Here is a 24,428-nt window from a genome sequence, read left to right on the forward strand (position 1 = left end):
CTGGGTCCTGTGTGACAATGCCCACATGGATAATTTGTCCTAGTCTTATCATTCCTTGGCTCCTCAATTCAAAGACACTTGCATTAATTCAACCTCAGTCAACTTATTAGATCCTGTCATTACTTGAAACTGCTCCCACTTTTGCTATCTTTTTTTGTTTGTTGTTTAGACAGGCTCTCACTCTGTTGCCCAGGCTGGAGTGCAGTGGCATGATCTTGGCTCACCGCAGCCTCAACCTCCTGGGCTCAAGCCATCTTCCGAATTCAGCCTCTTGCGTAGCTAGGACTACATGCGTGTGACACCATGACTGGCTAATTTTTATTTTTTAGAGACAAGGTCTCATTATGTTGCCCAGAATGGTCTCAAAATCCTGGATTCAAGTGACCTTCTGCCTCACTCTCCCAAAATGCTGGGATTACAGGAGTGAGCCACTGCACCCGGCCCCACTTTTATTATCTTAAACTTGGGTTACTGTCTAACCACTACTTCTTGCTTCTCCTGAAAATTCATTCTTATCTCTTCTTGGCTTGCACAGAGATTTCTATTCCTTTTAACTCTTGTTTTCTCCCAGTTTACCAGCTCCCTACTGTCTTCTAGCCCTTCCATCCAGGCCCTACATGCTTTATCACGAACCTTTAATGTCTTTGTTACTCAATTCTATTCATTCCACTCTTGCTAAACTTTCTCAGAGCTGTTCATATGTGCTGAAGAAAATTTCCCAATTTTAGAGGCTGGTGTGCTACAAATCCACAGTGCCCAATATCAACTGATCCTTTGACAGTACCCAGAAATAATTCTGCATATCACACATCTGGTTATTCTCTCATTTATCTCAATAACTATTTAAAATCTTCATTGGGCTGGGCCCAGTGGCTCACGCCTGTAATCCCAACACTTTGGGAGGCCAAGGCAGGTGAATCGCTTAAGCCCAAAAGTTCGAGACCAGCCTGGACAACATGGCAAAATCCCGTTGCTACAAAAATACAAAAAATTAGCTGGGCTCGGAGGTGCATACCTGTAGTCCCAGCTACTTGGGAGTCTGAGGTGGGAGAATCCCTTGAGCCCAGGAGGCGGAGGTTGCAGTGAGCTGAGATCACACCCTAATGTACTCCAACTTGGGTGACAGAGCAAGACCCTGTCTCATTAACAAAAAAAAAAAAAAAAAAAAAAAAAACAAACTTCACCATTCTTTAGGCTTCCTATTTCACTACTGCTCCCTTAATATCAGCAGAATACCTATTTCATCTCAAAAACAGAAACTACTGGGTGGGAAAATCTCCAACTTCCTGTTCTCCTACTAACTTCTTTGAATCCACATAGGTACTTTTCTGTCTCTCGCAACACATGGAAAGAAAGGTGTCTCTCTTCTTATTCAAGGCTAACGTTAGTGTCTATGTTCTAAATCCCATCCATGCTCTTCTGCTTTCTCTGGGACCTAAACCAAGCAATTATTCTTTCTTCCATTTTATCTCGACTCTTGCATAAGCATTGGAATATAAAGTCTCTCACAAAACAAGGGTACCTCATTGCTTTCCCTCTAATTATCTCCCCTTCTCCTCTATTTTATACATTACTTTATTAATGATATCTATATTATCATAACTTCCTTATCTCCCATTTACTTCTCAACCCTCTTGCTGGCTTGTCTTCATCTCTTTATTTAACTTGTTTCCAAGGTTGCCAATACTGTTGTACAACTTATCAGTCTTTATTTTATTGACCTCTTTGTAATATGACTGCTGACCACTTTCTCCTTAAAAAATTCCCTTTCCTTATAACACGACTACTTTTAATTCTTTTCTATTGCTGTGATCATATTCCTCTTTTGAAGTTCTCCTATAGTGTTCTTTAGAGTGTTGTCTTTAGCCTTCTTCTCAATTTTATATGCTCTCCTTGGAAGAGGCAACAGTGTCTCCTGATTTGCTTTGGCCAGTCCTGGATTAGCCTGCTATCCTAGTATAATTATTAATGACAGTCCCTTCTATTTTCAAGAGTTCTTGTTTAGATGATAAATCACAGGGTCACCTTAGCCTTAAGTAATCTCATCCTTCTAAAACACTATCATTTTCATAGAGCTGATTGTCCAATTTATAGCTAAAGCAGTCTCTCTCCTTTGGTCTAGACACACAAATTCAATGCCTACTGGGTATCTCTACCTAAGTGTTCCTCATGCATCTGTAAGTCAGCATATCCAATACTAAACACAGGTTTGGGTCATGTTAGGCCACCATGTTCAATACTAAAATGGATTCCTTCTTCAACTTGTTCTTCCTATATATTCCACTAAAACAGCACTGCTGTCTCCTCTTTTCCTGTCAAGTAAACTTGGCATCATCTTTGAATATACTTACATATTTTCGCTTCCTACATTCAACTGGTTCTTCAAACTGCCATCCTGACAGAGTTGAAGCGTTTGTCATTTGTCTGTCGTCTGATCACTAAAAGCTTCTTACCTGGTCTTAGTACTAAGCCTTTTCTAACTGATCTCTGTGCTAGCCAGAATCATCTTTCTGAAACATAATTGTGGCCATATAATATCTATACTTAATAGTCTTTAATGGCTTCCCTAGTTTTTAGGATGAAGTTCAAACTTCCTATACTGGCATCAAAGTTCTTTGTGATCTAGCTCCTGCTTGCCATATTAACTACTGTAGATTACAGAAGTGGGCCATGTCCTCTTCTCCCATAAGTTCTTTGTACATGCCATTATCTTGGCCTATAATGCTTTTATTTCTAGTTTTCACCTGCTTATAACCTAATTGTCCTTCAGAATTTATCACAGGCCTCATAACCAGTTTGGGTAGGTTACTCTGTGTTCTCTTGCAGCACCCTGTCAGAGCAATTTTCACACTGTATGACAAGCTTCTTGAAGAACAAGGACTAGAAACACCATTATATTTCTAGCACCTTGCACAGCATGAGAGCCTAAGATATAATACATATTCAGTATTTTTCCTAATAAGCTTCCATGACCTAAATCAACTTCAATGACGGGAAAACTCAACAAATAGGCAAACTCAGCTAATTTCACTTTTCTTACGAGCTGGTCAAAGCATAGTGTTAATGAAATGAGGTGATCATTTTGTATTTGAGTTGTTACTGCCTCCAAATGGAAAAAAGAAAAATAAAAACACAAAACACAAAAACAAACAAATTTCTCTGTGCTAACCATGGCTCTAACCTCCGCAAATTTATATTATTGGTCACCAAATGAGAAAAGTGATAAGTCAATGAAATTCACATTGCTGGAAAAATAATTTAGAGCCCAATTTATGGAAGAGCACTTATCATATACCTTATGGACTAATGTGTAAATTAATGCAATTTGCCACTATTGATATAGATTACCTTATATTATTGGCATGGGAGAAAATTATCTCTAACAAATGTGCTGTAGAGAAATAAAACATCTACATTTATTTTTTGTTGCAGTAAATTTATACTTATTATTCTACGCTCTCTTGCTCCATTACACTCATTGGTGTATATCTGCAAAGTTACAAACTAGAGAGGTAAGGATGTGGTTTGGCACTGTTATAGTTTCTCACCATTGAAAAGAATGTTGACAATCTTGTACTTATAAGTGAGTGAATAAGTGAATATCTAAAGGATATAACTTTAAAAATGTGAACACATATTCCCCAGGCCAAAAGTAAAAGCAGGTCTTTATTGGCTCTGCTCACAGATAAGGGATAGTACTTAGCACTCCCCAGTGAAATACTGATATGAGGGCATTGTGTTCAATGAGTTCATAAAGAAAACATAAAGCAGCAGAAAAACAAATTGCTTAAATTTGCATAACTGAGTATATACCTAGTATCTACTAGACTTTAATTACTTCGAATAAAAGGACTGTGTTTTTATGAACACTACATATACCCTGTCTTTGTTGACAGCAAACCCAAATACATCCCTGAATGGTAAGATCATAATTTTGTTCAAATATAGCTTTCATATAGACATCGTGACTATTACGCACTAACAAACTGAGCTATTTGGCTACAAATTTACAGAAAACAATCTTCTAAAGCAGGAATCATATCTGTTTTGTTTAGCCAAAGAGCTTTATACTTAGTAGGTGCATAGTTAAGTATCTTGATGAATAAAATTTTTGAATACTTCTTGTGCATTAATATTTACCAGCCACAAAAGCTGGAAATACAAAGGTTTACAAGGTCTCTGTCTTCAAAGACTTGTAGTCTAGGGAGAAAAGATAAAAGTAAGCCAAAAGTTATAATACAATTAGTTAAGTGTTAGAATTTAGGGAAAGAGAGGTAGAAAAAGAAGAAGTTACTTTCACTGGGATGGGTCAAGTGTCAGAAGAGGATTAACTGATTAATAAATAAGGGAGAAAAGACAGTGCTTTACCCACAAAATATAAATAATCCAATTATAACACTAGGTAACAGAATCAGGCAGACAATTTGACAGTAAGACTTACCACAGGACTTTTGCACAGAATAAACAATATGTGATACTTCAAAGTATTAGAAATTAGAGAACATCACTGAACGAAATATTTTTAGTCTAACTAAATTTCTACTTTCTTTTAAGTTCCTAAAATGCCTAAAAATTACAGGTATTTAAATACACCACTATCACACTATGAATTAAAAGTATTAGCTTTACTTCCAATAGGCACTAGTAAAAAAAATTACAATTAACACTAAAGAAAGTTGAAGTTTAAAAAAATTAAAAATATTATGTTGATCTTCATAAGCTAATATTCACCCCAATATTATAAAAATAAACCTCTATAAAAAGCCTTTTGAGAATTTTTTATAAGACACACGTTGCTCTTTCAAGACTGTAAAAAGTTACACTGATTTCCAAAGTATTCAGCTTATAAAATCTCTTATACAAATAAACATTATTGATTGGGCTTGATAATTCAATACTTAATTTTTATAATAAGGACTCAACACTAATTTTTTTATAAAAATAACAAATGCAAAAAAAAAAAAAAAAAAAACCAAAACAAACAAACCCATGATTTACCTGCATAGGTTTGGTAAGTGGATCCATTCTAACTAAGTAAACTTCCAAGGTGCGTTCTTTTTTCATGGGCAATGGAAGTGTCAAGTAACAAAAAGGATCAAATGTTACTGAAATCTTAGCACACTCAGGACAAACTAAAGTTGATTTGAAAAGGCCATGAAATATATCTACTATGATAGAATCATTTCGTTTTAAATGGTTTTCCCAGGCTTCTTCGGCAACCACCTACAATGATAATAGACACAAATTAGAAAGAGGTATCACAAAATTATAACAATGGTGACAACAGGATCATGAAATTTACCTTATCTGGCCTTCCATCTGCATCTTTTAATTGTATATATGGTTTTTTCCTAATTCTATTCAAATCCTCATGTAATCCATCTAGTAGGAAAGCTAACAGTTCTTGACAGTCTTGCTGCTGATATCCAGAGAACTGAGGTGCAAAACGTCCTACCTGTGTCTGTAAGAAATGCAAAACCATCAAATCAGTTCTAGGAACAGGGTTGATTTTTAAAAATATGTACAATAGATTCTCATTATTCATGGATTCCACATTTGTGAATCTGCCTGCTTTCTAAAATGTATTTGTAACCCCAAAATCAATTCATGGTCATTTGTAGATATTTTCAGAGTGGCAAAAAATTTGAGTCACCTGATATGCAGCTGACTGCAGTCACCTGATATGCAGCTGATACCAGCTGGGGTTGAACAAGGTGATGCTTTGGCTTGTTGTTTCAGCTCTGAATCTATAAACAAGTGTCCTTTGTAGTTTATTTAGTGTTATGTTTTTTCACATTTTTGTTCGTTTTGTTGTTAATTTCAGTGTTTAAAATGGTCACTAAATGAAGTACAAACATGCCAGCTAGTGTTCCTAAATGCAAGAAAGCTGTGATGTGCTTTATGGAGAAAAAGTATGTGTTAGATATGCTTCATTAAGACATGAGTTATAGCACTGTTTGCTGTGAGTTCAATGTTAAGGACTTAACAATATATATTAAACAAGTTGTTTTTAAACAGAAACACATGCAAAACAAAGTTATACATTGTCTGGTTGATGAAAATGTTGTGAACAAAGGCTTGGAGGAATCAAACCCTATAGTTTCCCTAGGAGTAATGGTTCAGTAGTTGTTATTTCAGTATTTGTGGCAGCTTCATTGAACATAACTCCTGTGAATAATAAAAATTGTATACACGAACAACAGGAATATATATGAAGTATATTTTGTTTTGCATTCCTAGTAAGCACTCAACAAAGCTTATCTGGGACAAAATAGATCAACACATGTAATCTTTAATATATAAAAATGTATTGATCTTTGTTTGGTCATAGATTTCATTGTCATTAATTGTTGTTTCACTATTTGTCAAAGGATTTTCCAGATGTCCTTAATTCTTAGCTTTAGGTATTCCTATTGCCTCCTCCTATAAATGTCTGGTAGGTAGACAGGAAGAGGCAGATTCTCATCCTTGCTATATTACCACATAAAGATAATTACGTATCTGAAAGCATTTTTAAGATAACTACTCTAGGCTCTCACTTAGTTTCTATGTGCAAAAGGAGGATGAGTATCACAGAGATAACAGAAACATTAATGTTCATATTCAATTTTCCTAATCTTTCATCACTAAGTATTTTTTTTTTTTTTGGACGAGACTGAAAATAAATGAAATAGTATGAATCATCATCTGACAGAAAAAAAGTCACATATAAAGAACCTATTTACACATAAATTTTAAGAGAGAAAATCTACCAAAATAAAACCAATTAGAATGCTAGTAAGAGCTGAGAGATGGTTTGTCTGGACTAGTTTGTCCAAAGTTTAGAATGTTAAGGAAGACAATACAGAGGTATTTTGATTTGCTGGTTGTTTTTTATTTTCTAAGAACTAGCATATAGCTAATAAAAAATGTTGTCTAGTAGATGTCCTCTATCAATGCCATTTAAATTACTTGTATAAATAACGACTTAAAACTGCTTATTCTCTTTACAAGTTTAAAATTTCTCAAAGTTTCACCTATATAATTAAGTAGGCATTTTTTTAACAATATAAAGCTAAATTTCAGCCATAAAGCTAAATTTCAGCTCAATTCTTATTTGAACAATAAATTATTTGATAAGTAACAATTCACACATGTGAATAACCTTAAAAGTTTAAGAACTATATTGAAAGTACATTTACTTTTTAATGTTTGGTTTGCAGACTATTTTCATTTTGATAATTTTTCAAATTCATAATGACTCTCAAAGTAAAATGGGTTCTTAGAGTTCAGTAACATGCCCAAATTTAGTCTTTTACATTTGTATAGAATATTCACATAGGTTTTCCAGAGATGTACTATATTCCAAAACAACTATACAAACGCTCATTGCTGTCTCTATACTCATTCTTGTATCACACCAGTGTTTTTCAACTTTTTTTCATTATTCTCTCCATTCCAGACTTAGACGTAAAACAAAAACAAAACAGATAAACTGTTCCATATCCCTCCCACCTAAATTTTATACCACAGATGTACTGTATATCTATTTATGTACTGTGTTCCTTTGGAGGGCCACAAACCATTGTAATAGCTACTATTTTTCACGCCCCCTATCCCCAAGAACCAACTTTTGTACCCTTGCAGGTACCCTTGCTAAAATGCATTTACCACACTAACCTTAAAGGCTCTTGGGGTGACGTAGCTAAACTTTCCAGACCACATTTGCTTGATCAGTTCGGCATAAGATTTAGCTATTTCACCTCTCATTCCTAAGGGATTGTCAAAATTCAGTTCTTCTTGATACTTATCATTGAGGAAATACTCAGTAAGTGGAGGTGTGTTGCTCAAACACTGCAAAAAATAAAATATATTTTCAAGTAAAAGTAATCATAATGAATTTTTCTTAAAACACATTAATATGAAGAGAGAAACAAATTGATTTGCTATAACACATAGAGAACATTTAAATGATGGTTTCTTGCACTAATAACTGGTCAAATAAACACTCAAATGATGTACTCAACTATTCATTTCCCAAATTTCAAAATAATTACTTATAATAAATAAAAATGCTAATATCCGCTGCTGTAAAATCTGCATTAATTTTAACCACAGCAAACTACCTGGTAACTGGGAGAGAAGCTCAGTTTTCTTTCCTTCTTTTACTTGATTGGTAGAAATTATGGATTGTCTACTCATCCCAGGCACCTGCAAATTAGCCTGAGTAGGTAAAAACTGAGATAGAGTGCAAGCAAGAAATTAACTTAATAGAGGTATTTACTGCTTCCATTGTCAATTACTTATCATGAAAGAGCAGCCTTTAAACCTTCCATATGGTCAACCATTTTTAGAAGAGACAGTACAGATTACTTGAGCCTGAGAGAACAAACTTTAGTATGTGAACTCTGGTAAGTGTGTTCTCACTTCCAGCTCTTTAATTTCATAAACGATACAATTTTCCTTTATGGCAAAATAAAAACTATAAATAAGTTAATTTTCCAACTCTTTCCAATTCCGAATTAAAAAATTTCATATTTAAAATAAAACATGGCAGAAGTACAATTTTTCCACAACATTTTATCTCAAGTTGGAATAATTTTAAGGTGATGATCCATATAATTTGACCTCAATACAAACCCAGTATTACATTATCAATTAGATGTCTATAATATGCAATGACTAACACAGACATATGGTCACATAAGTAAATTTTTTTTGCTGTAGGATGATATTTGTGTTGGAATTAAGTGGCAAAGTGCTGCAAGGAAGCTAGTTGCTTGCATGGAAAATAATAGAAACTCACTTTTATGAGAGCCTGGATTCACATTAATGGAAATCAGAGTTTTCTGAAGCTTGCTTATAGTCATTTGTATTAAGTTAGATAGGTTTGGTAGCTATGAAAGGTTCAGCCTGTTGAATTCACACAGATAACTTACATGCCATAAACTACGACTATATACTATGCATTGTTTAGCTAAAATTCCAAAATAAGCAGAGTCAACATTTACTTAGTTTTTTAGAATAATTATGGTACTCAATTTTGTGGTTTCAATTATAAATCAACATGTTTACTGAAGTAGTCAATAATATCTATTTAGAAACTTTCTATATAATAAAAATAATATTATTTATTATAAATTGCTAGCCTGGCCCCTACCTCAAGGCAAAAGGGAGAACTGGTTATAATATCATGGAATTTACGATTATATAATTCTTAGGCAATGAAAATAATAAAAACAGCTAAAATGTTTGGAGTGAGCTATATAGGCCTTTAGAGTCATATACATATTTTCAGCAGTAGAACTTTTTAATATATGTGAGCAGGAGAAAGAGAGGTATGCTACAGTGTAGGAGGCAGTTAAGAGAAAGGATGCTTCCCTAACTTTTTACCTCTTAGATCTCAACCTCTCTCATAATCTTATACTCCTTTTGAGTTTCAGTTTCTCTTCTTCCTTTGTATTATATATCCTTTTAATTATAAACCCAGCACTAGAGGGAGATCCAGGCAATTTAGAATGCATCATAGCTATACAGAGGGTAAATGCCATCACTTAGTATCATCTGATTTAGTACAAAATAAGATCAACATTAAATAGTCAGACAAAGGAGAGGTCAGATAGGAATTTCCAACAACTATCAATAGTTTTCCACTTCTTATATTTGATCAGCTCAGTGTTATGCTAAGAATGTAACATTCCATTATTGTCTGTTAATGCAATTATATAAAGAACCTAATTTACAAATATCTCAAAAGAACCAAGTTGCGCAAACGTGAGTAATTCTTAAACTTTGTTATAACTTAATTATTCACATATACTCTTATCTTGGAAAGAGCTTAAAGGTATAACTGAACATTTTTTAGCTTTCCAATAGTATCCAGAGTGCTCTCCCTAAAATGTACATCTCATCATGTTGCTTCCTTGCTATAAATCCTTTAACGGCTCTCCCTGCTTACAGATTGGAAGCCCAAATTCTTAGAAGGGTCTGTCTTTTGCTCATCTATGTAGCCTCATCCTTTGTCAATACCCTTTTCTTTTCAACTGTTCCAGCTTTATTTAATTAGTCATTCCTCCACATACTCTCTCAATCTGAAAGTCTGCAACATTACTTCATCTACTTGGAAATGTACTTTTTCTTTTTTTTTGGCCTTACTAACTTCTATAAATCCATCAAGATTCTGGCATCCTATCTGGGAAGCCTCCCTTAGATTTCCTTATAGTGTTTTCTCCTGTATGTTTCCTTAATGCTTACTGCTTACTTTTATTACAGCACTTATTTGATAATATACTGTAACTTTAATTTTTAGTTTGTTTCGCCAAATGAACTGAGACCTCCATGAAAGCAGGTACCAGGGTATTCTTATTTATATTTCCAGCACTGAGCACTATGTCACGTAGCACTGATCATGTTCACAATAAATGTATGCTTACTAACAATATTTTTGCCTGTATTTACTAATGCATTTATCCTCTTGATTTTTACTCTTTTCCTTCAACGTTTGGCATAGAGGGGTCAATAAATTTTTGTTGAATGAAATATTACTTACTAAATGGAGGAAAAATATTTCTAAAGAATAATCTCAAAAATATCTTCAGGTACTTCTACCTAATACTAAACCATACGGGCAGTACAAATTTTTCTGCCCCTTTGTCTGATTTTTCATTCAATCTACTATCTGCTTTGTAAATGATCCTCTGCTTTGATTTTTAAAAACGCCTTGAAACAGAGACCAGCATTTATTTTCACAGTGATACATGCTGGTTTCAAACTGATTATAATTCAATGTTAACAAATAACAACAAAACACAAATCATTTTAATGATAATTTGCCTGTGTTATCTGTGAAGATACCACAACCAATATTTAAATTTAAGCTATTTAGTCCTAAATGGGCCCAAATAAACATTCTATTTGTTAAACATATATTCTAACAAGCTACACTTCCTAACAAGTTGTATAAACACATATAAATACATAAATTCAATAGTCAATATAATTGTTCTACTAATACACAAATCATATTAGTTTAAAAACTAAGATGATGTCCGATATTTCTCCCTCATAAAAACACCATCCTTTCCACCCTCATCTTGAAAATACCATTAGGAGTCAATATATTCATTTTATTTTTTGTTCTGAGATGGAGTCTCACTCTGTCACCCAGGCTGGAGTGCAGTGGCACAATCTTGGCTCACTGCAACCTCCACCTCCCGAGTTCAAGCGATTCTCCTGCCTGAGCCCCCCCAGTAGCTGGGATTATAGGCGCCCACCACCGCACCTGGCTAATTTTTGTATTTTTTGTAGAGTTGGGGTTTCGCCATGTTGGCCAGGCTGGTCTCAAACTCCTGACCTCAGGTGATCTGCCTGCCTTGGCTTCCCAAAGTGCTGGGATTACAGTCGTGAGCCACTGCACCAGACCCTGAGTTGGTATGTTCTTAAAATAGTATAAAGACCAGTTAAAATATTAAAAGTTCTCATAATGTTTGGTAAATTTCAAGGCATAACTGGAAAAAAAAATCAAGCAATTAAAAATGTTGCCACGCCCCACGTGATGTTATATCAGTATTCAATGTCATCATTCTGGCAGAAAAAAGAAGCCGGTTTCTTTCTTTTTTTTTTTTTTTTTTTGGGAGATGGAGTCTCACTTTGTTGTCCAGGCTGGAGTGCAGAGCACAATGGCGTGATCTCAGCTCACTGCAATCTCTGCCTCCCAGGTTCAAGAAATTCTCCTGCCTCAGCCTCCCAAGTAGCTGGGATTACAGGCACGTGCCACCATGCCTGGCTAATTTTTGTATTTTTAGTGGAGACGGGGTTTCACCATGTTGGCCAGGCTGGTCTTGAACTCCTGACCTCAAGTGATCTGCCTACCTTGGCCTCTCAAAGTGCTAGGATTACAGGCGTGAGCCACTGCACCTGGCTGAAGCCAGTTTCTTAAAGTTGGTCATAATGTAGTTTGATTAGTAATTACTTTATGCAATTCATTATTTAACATTTTCACATGAGGCTATCTTAGAACATTTTTGACAATTATAAGAACACTAGTTACTTGGACTGGCTGCAATTAAATAGCATGTTTTAATGAACAAAGATAATTTTCAGTCAACAATAATTTATTGTACATTTAAAAATAACTAAAAGAGCATAATTGGATTATTTGAAACATGAAGGAAGGATAAATGCTTGAAGTGACGGATACCTAATTTACCCTGATGTGATTATTATACATTGAATTCCTGTATCAAAATACCTCATGTACCCCCTAAATGTATACACCTACTATGTACCCACAAACATTAAAAATACATAAAATTAAAAATGAATAATTTTTATAAGGTCAGTAATTAAAATAATAATCAGTTCTGAAGTATCTATCTCGAAGATTCTTCTACTATAAAAAAAAAATCATTTTCCTATCAGATGAGACTATCCCAAAACAATTCTTTTCTTAAAGACATATGTTTTAAAAATCTTCCATGTGTAGGTAGCAGTAGAAAACTTCCCTTTTATCCTGTAAGACACTTTACTGAGTGATATATTATAATATGGACTAAAAATCAGATATGTGTTGTGCCTACATGAATATCTCTTACTCTCAATGCTTCCTGGACTGTTAAACAGGACAAAACTTTCTGCAACAGCCATGGTTGTTCTTAATAAAAACTGAGAATATATATGAATGTATCATGAAAAACGAAAGAGATTATATAAACAGTATTAGTTAGTATGTTATTTTTGTGGCTACTTATAAGTTTTGTGACATGTCTACCAGTCTCATGCCATTTGGAGCTATGCCCCTGTTAATTTATTGGAGTTCAACTGCCTGACATTGACAAATGCCAAAACTTCAGTGTTTCAGGAGAACTAGATCTTAAAATTTATCACTAATATAACAAGGTCCAAATATGAGGCTATGTGACTAATCATAAAACATATTTCTTAAGCCACATTTTTGTTTATATCATAAGGGTACCTACTGTTGGTCCTAAAATTGGGTAGAATTTAAATATGTTAAAAATAAAGCAATAGCCAGACTAAAGAAAAAGACTTTGTACTAATAGTTCCAATTTTTAATGAAAAAGAGAAAAAGAAAAAAATTTATATTAACAAGTAAATGTACTTATTAACTAGGTTAAATATTTTTATATTTAAGTATTTTCAAATGCTCCTATGTAAGTTATTAGCACACAAAACTGACAACAGCATTTGAAAATTTAAGGATTAAAAAACTAAATTTCATATTTAGTATATGGTAGACTTTTGGAGCTCACTAACCATGATATAATAACTGGTTGGAAAGTTTAGGACATGAGCTATTATGAAAAGTTGGTCCATGAGTAATGATTAAAAAACTAAACTTCATATTTAATATATGGTAGACTTTTGGAATTCACTATGATATAATGACTGTTGGAAAGTTTAGGACATGAGCTATTATGAAAAGCTGATCCACAAGGAAAGGTAACAATGGCTATTGTATGTGCAAGACAATTATTTAGTGAGAAGTGACTGCTAAGTGGTTTTGTGGTTTTGAACTGGCTTTGTGGTTCTCTACTTGTGCCTTCATATATATTTTATATGGGAAACTGCAAGTAATAAGAGTACTCGAATTTGAATTAGGCGTCTTAAGACATATTCCTTAATGTATTGAGACTGCATGCACTCTTGCCTTTCTTAGAATATTCATCCCCTATAAGAAATTCCTATTTATTCTTAAACACTTATTTCAACATCTCTTCTAAATGTCGTATCTTCCTCTGTGTATCAAGGAATAACGAATATTCCTTTCTCTGGGCTAACTTGATACCTCGAACTCAGTTACACCACACTTGAGAGCAGAGTCTATGTCTTATTCACCCTTGTACCTCAGGGTCTATCACAATATCGGGCACACTCAAACAGGTATGTGGAATGAATGGGAACTTGTATAGTAGAAAGATTAGAAGTAGTCCTTAGAGAGACTTAGAGCAGTGAGAAAAAACTTGACTAAAATGAGATCTGAATTGCACCCTGTTATAATTCAAATGCAGCCCAAAGTTCTCCATGTTCAAAAATAAAATCCAAATGATGCCTAAAGAGGTTTTCCTAATGAAGGAAAATAACCCTTATGATTTCCCCAACAACTATCAAGATAAATCCGTAAGTAAAAGGTATGCAAAGGAAATATGTTTGGAAATATATTTTTATGAAGATCATTTTCCCTAAATCTTCAACCTCGAAGCAGACATAAAAATTCTAAAGAAGAATTATTCTAAATAATCAAATGTCTCATCCAATGGACACTCTGTGATACGGTTCAATATATTCAGGCCATTAATTACACCTTGAAGAATTATTTATAAAAATATTTGAATGGTTTATGCATTCTTTATTAAAGTATTAATTCTCTATTAAAAACTCTCTAGTTATAAATACCCTTCCTTAACCTAATATCCTAAAACTGAAATATTATGCAAAATATGATTTTCTTTTGTTATGTAATTACTTGGAAAGATGCAATGCATTGCACATAACTTTTCTTTATATACACATGCACAAATTCTATTGCTCTTCCATTATTTTCAGAAAGTACTTCTACTAAGTATGTTCTGACTAATAAGCCTGATGTTTCTAGAGTTCTCTGAAAAAATATAACTGCTGCATGTAAGAGTCTCAATTTTGTATTTTGCTAAATTTCTACATAAGTTTTTTATAAATTGATGAAGTCAAATAACGCTCTATTATATAACCAAATCTCAAGTCTTCAGTCAACATATTTTAGGAAATGAATAATTAATAGCCATCCCAATAACTTGTAATGCATTTGGAATTTCCCCAGTACCTGGAAAATAGCCAAAGTAATCCCCTTCAAAAAGAGAAAGTTGTCTTTTGTAATGCTGAATATGAACCACTCCCTTTCTGTTCAGGTGCTCCAGAAGCCCAATTCTCAAGTGATCATGTATGCTCACTATTTTAGTAAACCGGTAACTAGAACAGGAAAGAAAACAAACTTAATTTTTGATTACCTAAAGCTTTTGAGTTGTGTAACTCATTCTATAACTAATCAAAATGTAATACCACTCACAACCCTTAAAAAAATGGCTATACCTTCTAACTCACCAGTACTAAAAATAAAAGCCCACTCTAAATAAAATAAGGGATTCATTCTTAGTTTGTTATGATTTAAAAAATAAAACCTGAAGTAATCCATGGTTAAAGTCATCTTGGAATACCTTTGAACAGTTTTTTTCTGGATTTTAAGGTTAGATGGAAAAGAATTTTCAGATTTGCCATGTCAATTGTTTTCTAATTCATCATGACAATAGTATAAGCATTCTGAAAAGGTACTGTATGATTCCAAAGCAATCTACTAATATTGGGATATTGGCTCTAGTTCTGTAGTAATGCTACACAAATGGATAACACAGCAAAGTTTGAGGTAAACTTTTTCAATTAAAAACTACAAATATAGGTCTGTTTCTTCATCAAGCAGATTTTTAAAATGATATATTTTAAGTCACTTGATGTTCTTATTTTTGTTATATTTTTTCTAAGAAAGGGAAATCTCATTAAATTTGAGAGATCAATTCTGAAGATCACATATTTTGTGACAGCAATACAGCTACAGCTCTGTTTTACTTTATATCTCCATTTTTCTTCAACTTTAAAAAAAGAACAAACTTAGGCAAGTAAAATAGAAATGGATATAATTTTCCTCTTATGTTTTTAAGACTTTTAACTGCTTTTTTTCCCCCGTCAGTGAAGAGAGAACTAGCATACTCTACTTAAAATATTAAATAAAGGTAGTTTTAAAGGCAAGGTTTTTGAACTGGACAAGGATGTTGTCCTAACACTTGAATATATATCATTAATCTGGTCCCTGTGCTTAAGACATGAATAAAATTAAACTTCATTTAAAGTCCCCACTGTTGTCCCTTCTTTGAAATCCTATGGTATTTCTTCTTCACATACTATTTGAATTCAATGAAGAATTATCAAAGTTCTAGGAAGTATAAATACTGATACTGATGGGAAACATTTTGTTGGCTAGCAAAGAAATGTCAATCCTTTTTTGCCTTCATCTACACAGGACCAAGGAAGGAAAATTCTAAGTTTGTCAAAAAGACTACCCTATTACTTGCAGTGAGTAAATTCTGTAACTACAGATGTCAATGTTAAAAAAGCCATGATTATGTGAAGACCATTAATTTTCATATTGAAAGCCAAAAAAATATGGATAGAGGATTCACTTATGACACAGATAAAAGTGGAAGTCTCTGTGATAATTATTTCACCAGCAAAAAGACTAGGAGACTAGGACAAGTTGTTTTTAAATAAGGTTTTGAAACTATTAATACTAGATTATGTCAGCAGTTGTCTGACTTCATTATTTTATTTTTAGTAACAGGCTATTTGTGAATTTTAAAACTTTTTCATATATTCACTTTATGGGAAGTATGCTAAAACCAGAAGGTTCTAATAACATTAAGAAATGTTGGTGTAAGTTATATTTATTTTAAAGAATGGAAGCTTAAATGGAAGAATTGAATGGAATTCAATTTTAATGTTAAATTACATTATTTCCTATCCCATTAATAATTCAAAACTGACTCACAATGAAATTTAAAAGAATTAACTTTTTAGGCAAGCAAGACAGTCAAAGGATTTATGAAAAAATGGTTCTTTATAATTTTGTATGTGTTCAGTCCCTTGCACATAATATTCAGTAAAGAAACAATTTTGAATAAATAAATATTAAGAATTGTGTGAGTTTACTGATCTTAGTTCTTCTGCAAAGGCATACATACAGGAAAGGACAGCAGAATTTTTTTTTTAAGTTTATTGATTTGTTACATTCTTTAAGAGAAACAATCAAGCCATTTTTGTAATAAAAAAACTTTAATTGTTCAACAAATATTAAGAGATCATTACTTCAAGAGTCTCTGTAAGTATACAAATAATGTTCTAAAAGAATTTTTTTCCTATCATTCACTGAAATCTTTCAAGGAACTATTTCCATGGTGGTACTGATATGATCTGCCCAGCTGTGACTAACATGCCAGCTCAATTCAAGTGCTATCAGATCGACTGCATTTGCAGGACCGTATATGGTCCAAGAGTTATTACACATATATAGGTAGCTCTCTGACCCTCCAGTTGCAAGAAATAAATATATATATTATGTGCTATAATTCTTACTAAAATTACCGTGCAATCTTTGGGAATTTAGATAGCTCAGGTCAAGTTTCAAATATCTCTGGTAAATAATTTTTTCTAATGCAGTGTTTTGCAAACCATGGTGTGAAAGAACTAATTTTTTTAAAATACTGAACACATTATTTTTATTAAAATACATCTTGATGTACATTTCACTAATTCTTGCAACAGCTCTGAAAAGTAAATTTAGTAAGCGTTATCTCCTGTTTTAGAGCTGAAGAAACTAAGTCTTGGAATAGATAAGTAACCAGATAAGTAACCTGCTTACTCACACACACAGAAGAGAAGTTGCAGAGCTAATATACAAACCCAAATATTTCCGCTCGAGCTATTTTTACCTCCTGGTGCTATTCCCAGTTTTCAAATGATTAGTTCCACAGCAAAATACACTTTCCTTTAAATCTATATGGAAGATAATTTTCCATGTTTCTCAATGACCTAGAAGGCACTTCAGGTAGAAGCTTTATTGTGAGTGTGAAAGTGCAATAATTACATGGAAAGGACTAATTTTTTAAAAATTCCACCACAGATTGGTACTTGTGTAAGATATAATAAAAATGAACCGCTAGAAAAATAAAATTAAAAACACTCATATAAAAAACAAGTCTTGCTTTTTATTATTAAACTTGATATAAAATTACCCTATCAAATTGCTATAGAGATTTTTGATCACTTACAATTTCTGTGCTTATTTTATTGTTGACCAGAATTATCTTGTCCATAGACACATTGTAAAAAACACTGTTCTACTGTGCTTACGATTATCTGGCACTATACTAACACTGGGGATATAAAAGAAAACAAAAGATAGCCTCTGCTTTCACAGTTCTCACCACATAATACGTATTTGTCCATGAGAAATGGATAGAAGAGAGAAAGTATGAAAAACGCAAGTAGGGAAGCAGTAACAGTATATACAAAGAGTTTTGAAACATAATAAATTCTAAGAATTGAAAGTAGTTTTGGCTAAACAGGTAGACAGAATCCAGTTTGAATTTTATCCTTTAGGTGATGGGGCACAGGTTTTAAACACATAATAATCATATTTGCCTTATAAAACAATAAATTTGGAAGCACTGTATTCAATGGATTTGAAGAGGACAAATGATGGAACAAAGAGATGACACAGATATATTTTGATAGTTCACAAAAAAGATGCTTAAGCATTGAAATAATGTAACAGGAGAGGAAAGGGAAAAATATGTGCTATATAAGAAGTAGAATGAACAGGACTTGGGATAAGTCTTCGGTTTTTGACTTGGGTTACTGGGTTGTACCTATAAGAAAGTGTAGGAAATAAAATAATCAAGATTAGTGTAAGTAGGCATCTTGAGTTTAAGTTACATGTAGTTTAACTTGGCAGGAATGTCCATTTAACAGTTACATATTGGAGGGAAATTCAGAAGAGAGAATTACGGGTGAGGGAAATTTTGGATATTAGTATACAGATGGATGTCAAATTCTCAAAGGTAAAGGGGGTACAAGGAACCTAGCAAACAGGAGGTCAAGAGTGAGCTAATCAAAAGCAGTTTCTATAGGGTGGTATCATGATAACAGTAATGATAACAGTATTTGATATTTTTATATGTCTACATGTGCCAAGCACTTCCTAAGCACTTTATCTTCATTTCACAGATGAAGAAACTACGAAGTTTCTTATCCAAGGTCACACAGCTTGTAAGTGGCAGAATTAGGATTTGAATACAGGCAGTCTAGTTCCAAAATCCATGCTTTGACCTACCATGCTAAGCAGCTGACAGGCTATGGTGAGATAAGGACTATTGAATGGGAGATGGGAAAGTAGGGGGAAAGCACAGATCATCCTGTTCAAGGTCATGGGTCTCCCTCACTCTACTTCCCAGATGAAAAAAGACTTGACTATGTATATACGCTGAAAGAAAGAAAGACAGTGAAGAGGTGAGGTTAAAAGTATAAAACAAGACCAGGCGTGGTGGCTCATGCCTGTAATCCCAGCACTTTGGGAGGCCGAGACAGGCAGATCACCCTGTCTCTACTAAAAATACAAATATTAGCTGGGAGTGGTGGTGCACGCTTGCGGTCCCAGCTACTCGGGAGGCTAAAGCAGGAGAATCGCTTGAACCCGGGAGGCAGAGGTTGCAGTAAGCTGAGATTGCGCTACTGCACTCCAGCCTGGTGATACAGCGAGACTCCGTCTCAAAAAACCAAACAAAAAAGAAGAATAAAACAAAGAGTAAACAAGGGAACAGGTCTCAGGGATGGTAAGAGGGGTTCCAGGTATCATCATGATGACAGATATATTTTTGGTATGTTATTATACAATGATACTACTGTAAGTACAAAAGGAAGCTAAATGTATGTTTCATTCTACTATTAATATTAAGGATTTCCTTATTTAAAAAAGTAACATTTTTGTCACAAATTTGTTTCATTTTAAAAATACTTACTAGAAGTCTTCTCCTGGCAAAGTATAGAAAACTGCACTTAGAAAAGCCCTAGAAATTATTCATAATGCCTCAATTACGTATCAAATATAGTAAATAACAGAAGCTGCATTATGTGATATATACCAAATCTGGTATATAATTGAGGCATTAAGAATAAGCATTATATATTGCTCAAGATATTTTAGGTACTCCTCTTTTTAGAGCTGGCACATGTGTGAAAAAGCATCAATAGTTGGCACATGAAAAAATAAAAAAATCAGGTAGCAGGAAAAAAAAAAAACCAGTTGGCATATAAAGGATTCCAATATGTTTTTATTGAGTGTGTGAACAATGTGTTTTTGCTGTGGCAAAACGGATTTCTGATACGGGAATTTCTGAGGTGAAAAAAATGTAGAAACTAGCATAAGCTATAGTGTTTTAATTTGCATCCCTGGTAATTCTCTATTTTATGACCAAATGAACATATAAGTTATAATGGACAGTAATGTGCTCTAATAAATGAAATAAAAATGTGACTCAAATTTCACCTTCCTGATACAGCCTCACTTATGTCCCATAGACTCAAAGAAAGAACTTTGCTTCCATGACATTTTGCTGATCATGTTTTCTATTATATAACATATTATATCTTATTTATATGTCTACCTCATTCACTAAACATGAACTTCTAGAGGACAAGTACTGTCTTTTAAAATTGGGTATGCCAATGTCTAGAATAATGCATGGCACATAGTAGAGACTCAATGGATGCTTGTTGAGTCAGCTAAATAAATTAGCTACTAAAAACACGGAAAGAACAACCAGTACCAGCCACTGCAAAAACATACCAAATTGTAAAGACCATCGACACTATGAAGAAACAGCATCAACCAATGGGCAAAATAACCAGTTACTATCGTAATGACAGGAACAAATTCACACATAACAAATATTCACCTTAAATGTAAATGGGCTAAATGCCTCAATTAAAAGACACAGGCAAACTGGATAAAGAGTCAAGACCCATGAATGTGCTGTATTCAGGAGACCCATATCATGTGCAAAGACACACACAGGCTCAAAATAAAAGGATGGAAGAATATTTACCAACCAAATGGAAAGCAAAAAAAAAAAAAAAAAAAAGCAGCAGTTGCGTAATCTTTGATAAAACATACTTTAAACCAACAAGGATCAAAAGAGACAAAGAAGGGCATTACATACTGGTAAAGGGATCAATGCATCAAGAAGAACTAACTATCCTAAATATATATGCACCCAACACAGGAGCACCCAGATTCATAAAGCAAGTTCTTAGAGACCTACGAAGAGACTTAGACTCTCACACAGTAATAGTGGAAGATTTTAACAACCCACTGTCAATATTAGACAGATCAATGAGAGAGAAAATTAACAAGGATATTCGGGACTTGAACTCAGCTCTGGACGAAGCAGACCTAATAGACATTTACAGAACTCTCCACCCCAAATCAACAAAACATACATTCTTCTCAGCACCTCACTGTACTTATTCTAAAATTGACCAAATAATTAGAAGTAAAATACTCCTCAGCAAATGCAAAAGAATGGAAATCATAACAAACAGTCTCTCAGACCACAAACAGTCTCTCAGACCACAGTGCAATCAAATTAGAACTCAGGATTAAGAAACTCACTCAAAACTGCACAACTACATGGAAACTGAACAACCTGCTCCTGAATGACTACTGGGTAAATAATGAAATGAAGGCAGAAATAAAGATGTTCTTTGAAACCAATGAGAACAAAGATACAACGTACCAGAATCTCTGGGACACATTCAAAGCAGTGTGTAGAGGGAAATTTATAGCATTAAATGCCCACAAGAGAAAGCAGGAAAGATCTAAAATTGACACCCTAACATCACAATTAAAAGAACTAGAGAAGCAAGAGCAAACAAATTCAAAAGCTAGCAGAAGACAAGAGATAACTAAGATCAGAGCAGAACTGAAGGAGACAGAGACACGAAAAACCTTTCAAAAAAATCAATGAAATCTAGGAGCTAGTTTTTTGAAAAGATAAACAAAACAGACAGACCGCTAGCCAGACTAATAAAGAAGAAAAGAGAGAAGAATCAAAAAGATGCAATAAAAAATGATAAAGGGGTTATCACCACTGACCCCACAGAAATAAAAACTACCATCAGAGAATACTAAAAACACCTCCATGCAAATAAACTAGAAAATCTCGAAGAAATGGATAAATTCCTGGACACATACACTCTCCCAAGACTAAACCAGGAAGAAGTCAAATCCCTGAATAGGCCCATAAAAAAGTCTGAAATTTCTTTGGGAGGCCAAGGCAGGCGGATCACGAGGTCAGGAGATCGAGACCATCCTGGCTAACATGGTGAAACCCCATCTCTACTAAAAAATACAATTATCCAGGTGTGGTGGCGGGCACCTGTAGTCCCAGCTACTTGGGAGGCTGAGGCAGGAGAATGGCATGAACCTGGGAGGCAGAGCTTGCAGTGAGCTGAGATCACGCCACTACACTCCAGCCTGGGCGACAGAGTGAGACTCCATCTCAAAAAAACAAAAAACAAACAAACAAACAAAAACAACAACTCCGAAATCGAGGCAGTAATTAATAGTCTACCTACCAAAAACATTCCAGGACCACATGTATTCATAGCCGAATTCTACCAGAGGTACAAAGAGCAGCTGAAACTATTCCAAACAATACAAAAGAGGGACTCCACCCTAACTCATTTTATGAGGCTGGCATCATCCTGATACCAAAACCTGGCAGAGACACAACAAAAAAAGAAAATTTCAGGCCAATATCCCTGATGAACATCGACGCGAAAATCCTCAAGAAAATACTGGCAAACCGAATCCAGCACCACATCAAAAAGCTTATCCACCATGATTAAGTCGGCTTCATCCCTGGGATGCAAGGCTGGTTCAACATATGCAAATCAATAAAAGTAATCCATCACATAAACAGAACCAATGACAAAAACCACATGAATATCTCAATAGATGCAGAAAGGGCCTTCAACAAAATTCAACACCCTTTCATGCTAAAAACTCTCAATAAACTAGGTATTGATGGAATGCATCTCAAAATAATAAGAGCTATTTATGACAAACCCACAGCCAATATCATACTGAATGGGCAAAAACTGGAAGCATTCCTTTGAAAACTGGCACAAGACAGGGATGCCCTCTCTCACCACTCCTATTCAACATAGTGTTGGAAGTTCTAGCCAGGGCAACTAGGCAAGAGAAAGAAATAAAGGGTATTCAAACAGGAAAAGAGGAAGTCAAATTGTCTCTGTTTGCAGATGGCATGGTTGTATATTTAGAAAACCCCATCGTCTCAGCCCTAAATCTCCTTAACCTGATAAGCAACTTCAGCAAAGTCTCAGGATACAAAATCAATGTGCAAAAATCACAAGCATTCCTATACACCAATAACAGATAAACAGAGAGCCAAATCATGAGTGCACTTCCATTCACAATTGCTACTAAGGGAATAAAATACCTACGAATACCACTTACAAGGGATGTGAAGGACCTCTTCAAGGAGAACTACAAACCACTGCTCAAGGAAATAAGAGAGGACACAAACAAATGGAAAAACATTCCATGCTCATGGATAGGAAGAATCAATATTGTGAAAATGGCCATACTTCCCAAAGTGATTTACATTCAATGCTATCCCCATCAAGCTACACTGACTTTCTTCACAGAATTGGAAAAAACTACTTTAAACTTCATATGGAACCAGAAAAGAGCCGGCATAGCCAAGACAATCCTAAGCAAAGAGAACAAAGCTGAAGGCATCACGTTACCTGACTTGAAACTATACTACAAGGCTACAGTAGCCAAAACAGCATGGTACTGGTAGCAAAACAGATATATAGACCAATGCAACAGAACAGAGGCATCAGAAATAACACCACACATTTACAACAATCTGATCTTTGACAAACCTGACACAAACAAGCAACGGGGAAAGGATTCTCTATTTAATAAATGTTGTTGGGAAAACTGGCTAGCCATATGCAGAAAACAGAAACTGGACCCCTTCCTTACAACTTATACAAAAATCAATTCAAGATGGATTAAAGACTTAAATGTAAGACCTAAAACCACAAAAATCCTAGAAGAAAACCTAGGCAATACCACTCAGGACACAGGCATGAGCAAAGACTTCATGTCTAAAACACCAAAAGCAATGGCAACAAAAGTCAAAATTGACAAATGGGATCTAATTAAACTAAAAAGCTTCTGCACAGGAAAAGAAACTACCATGAGCGTGAACAGGCAACCTACAGAATGGTAGAAAATTTTTGCAATCTATCCATCTGACAAAGGGCTAATATCCAGCATCTACAAAGAACTTAAACAAATTTACAAGAAAAAAACAAACAACCCCATCAAAAAGTGGGCAAAGGATATGAACAGACACTTCTCGAAGACACTTATGCAGCCAACAAACATATGAAAAAAAGCTCTTCATCACTGGTCATTAGAGAAATGCAAATCAAAATCACAATGAGATACCATCTCATATACCAGTTAGAATGGCAATCATTAGTCAGGAAACAACAGATGCTGGAAAGGATGTGGAGAAATAGGAATGCTTTTACACTGTTGGTGGGAGTGTAAATTAGTTCAACCACTGTGGAAGACAGTGTGGCGATTCCTCAAGGATCTAGAACTAGAAATACCATTTGACCCAGCAATCCCATTACTGGGTATATACCCAAAGGATTATAAATTATTTGATTAAAAAGACATATGCACACATACACTTACTGCGGCACTTTTCACAATAGCAAAGTCTTGGAACCAACCCAAA

The 24,428-nt window shown here is 34.4% G+C and overlaps 1 protein-coding gene across 7 annotated transcripts in view; it reads right to left on the reverse strand.

The window, feature by feature from the left end:
• The window catches only part of USP15 (ubiquitin specific peptidase 15), a 150,715-nt gene that overhangs the window by 15,358 nt on the left and 110,929 nt on the right, over positions 1–24,428 (reverse strand). For 6 of the 7 annotated variants that reach the window (XM_019039009.4, XM_019039010.4, XM_063693858.1 and 3 more), the window contains 3 exons: positions 7,660–7,833; positions 5,303–5,461; positions 4,999–5,223 (listed from right to left, as the gene is read on the reverse strand). In XM_019039009.4, the coding sequence (XP_018894554.1) occupies positions 4,999–5,223; positions 5,303–5,461; positions 7,660–7,833 (558 nt within the window). Of the gene's footprint in view, positions 1–4,998; positions 5,224–5,302; positions 5,462–7,659; positions 7,834–14,800; positions 14,947–24,428 lie in introns of those variants that run through there. The other variant, XM_031000573.3, reaches the window with a different exon arrangement.

The sequence above is a fragment of the Gorilla gorilla genome, chromosome 10 (assembly GCF_029281585.2).
Source record: "Gorilla gorilla gorilla isolate KB3781 chromosome 10, NHGRI_mGorGor1-v2.1_pri, whole genome shotgun sequence".
In the NCBI taxonomy this organism is placed as follows: domain Eukaryota; kingdom Metazoa; phylum Chordata; class Mammalia; order Primates; family Hominidae; genus Gorilla; species Gorilla gorilla.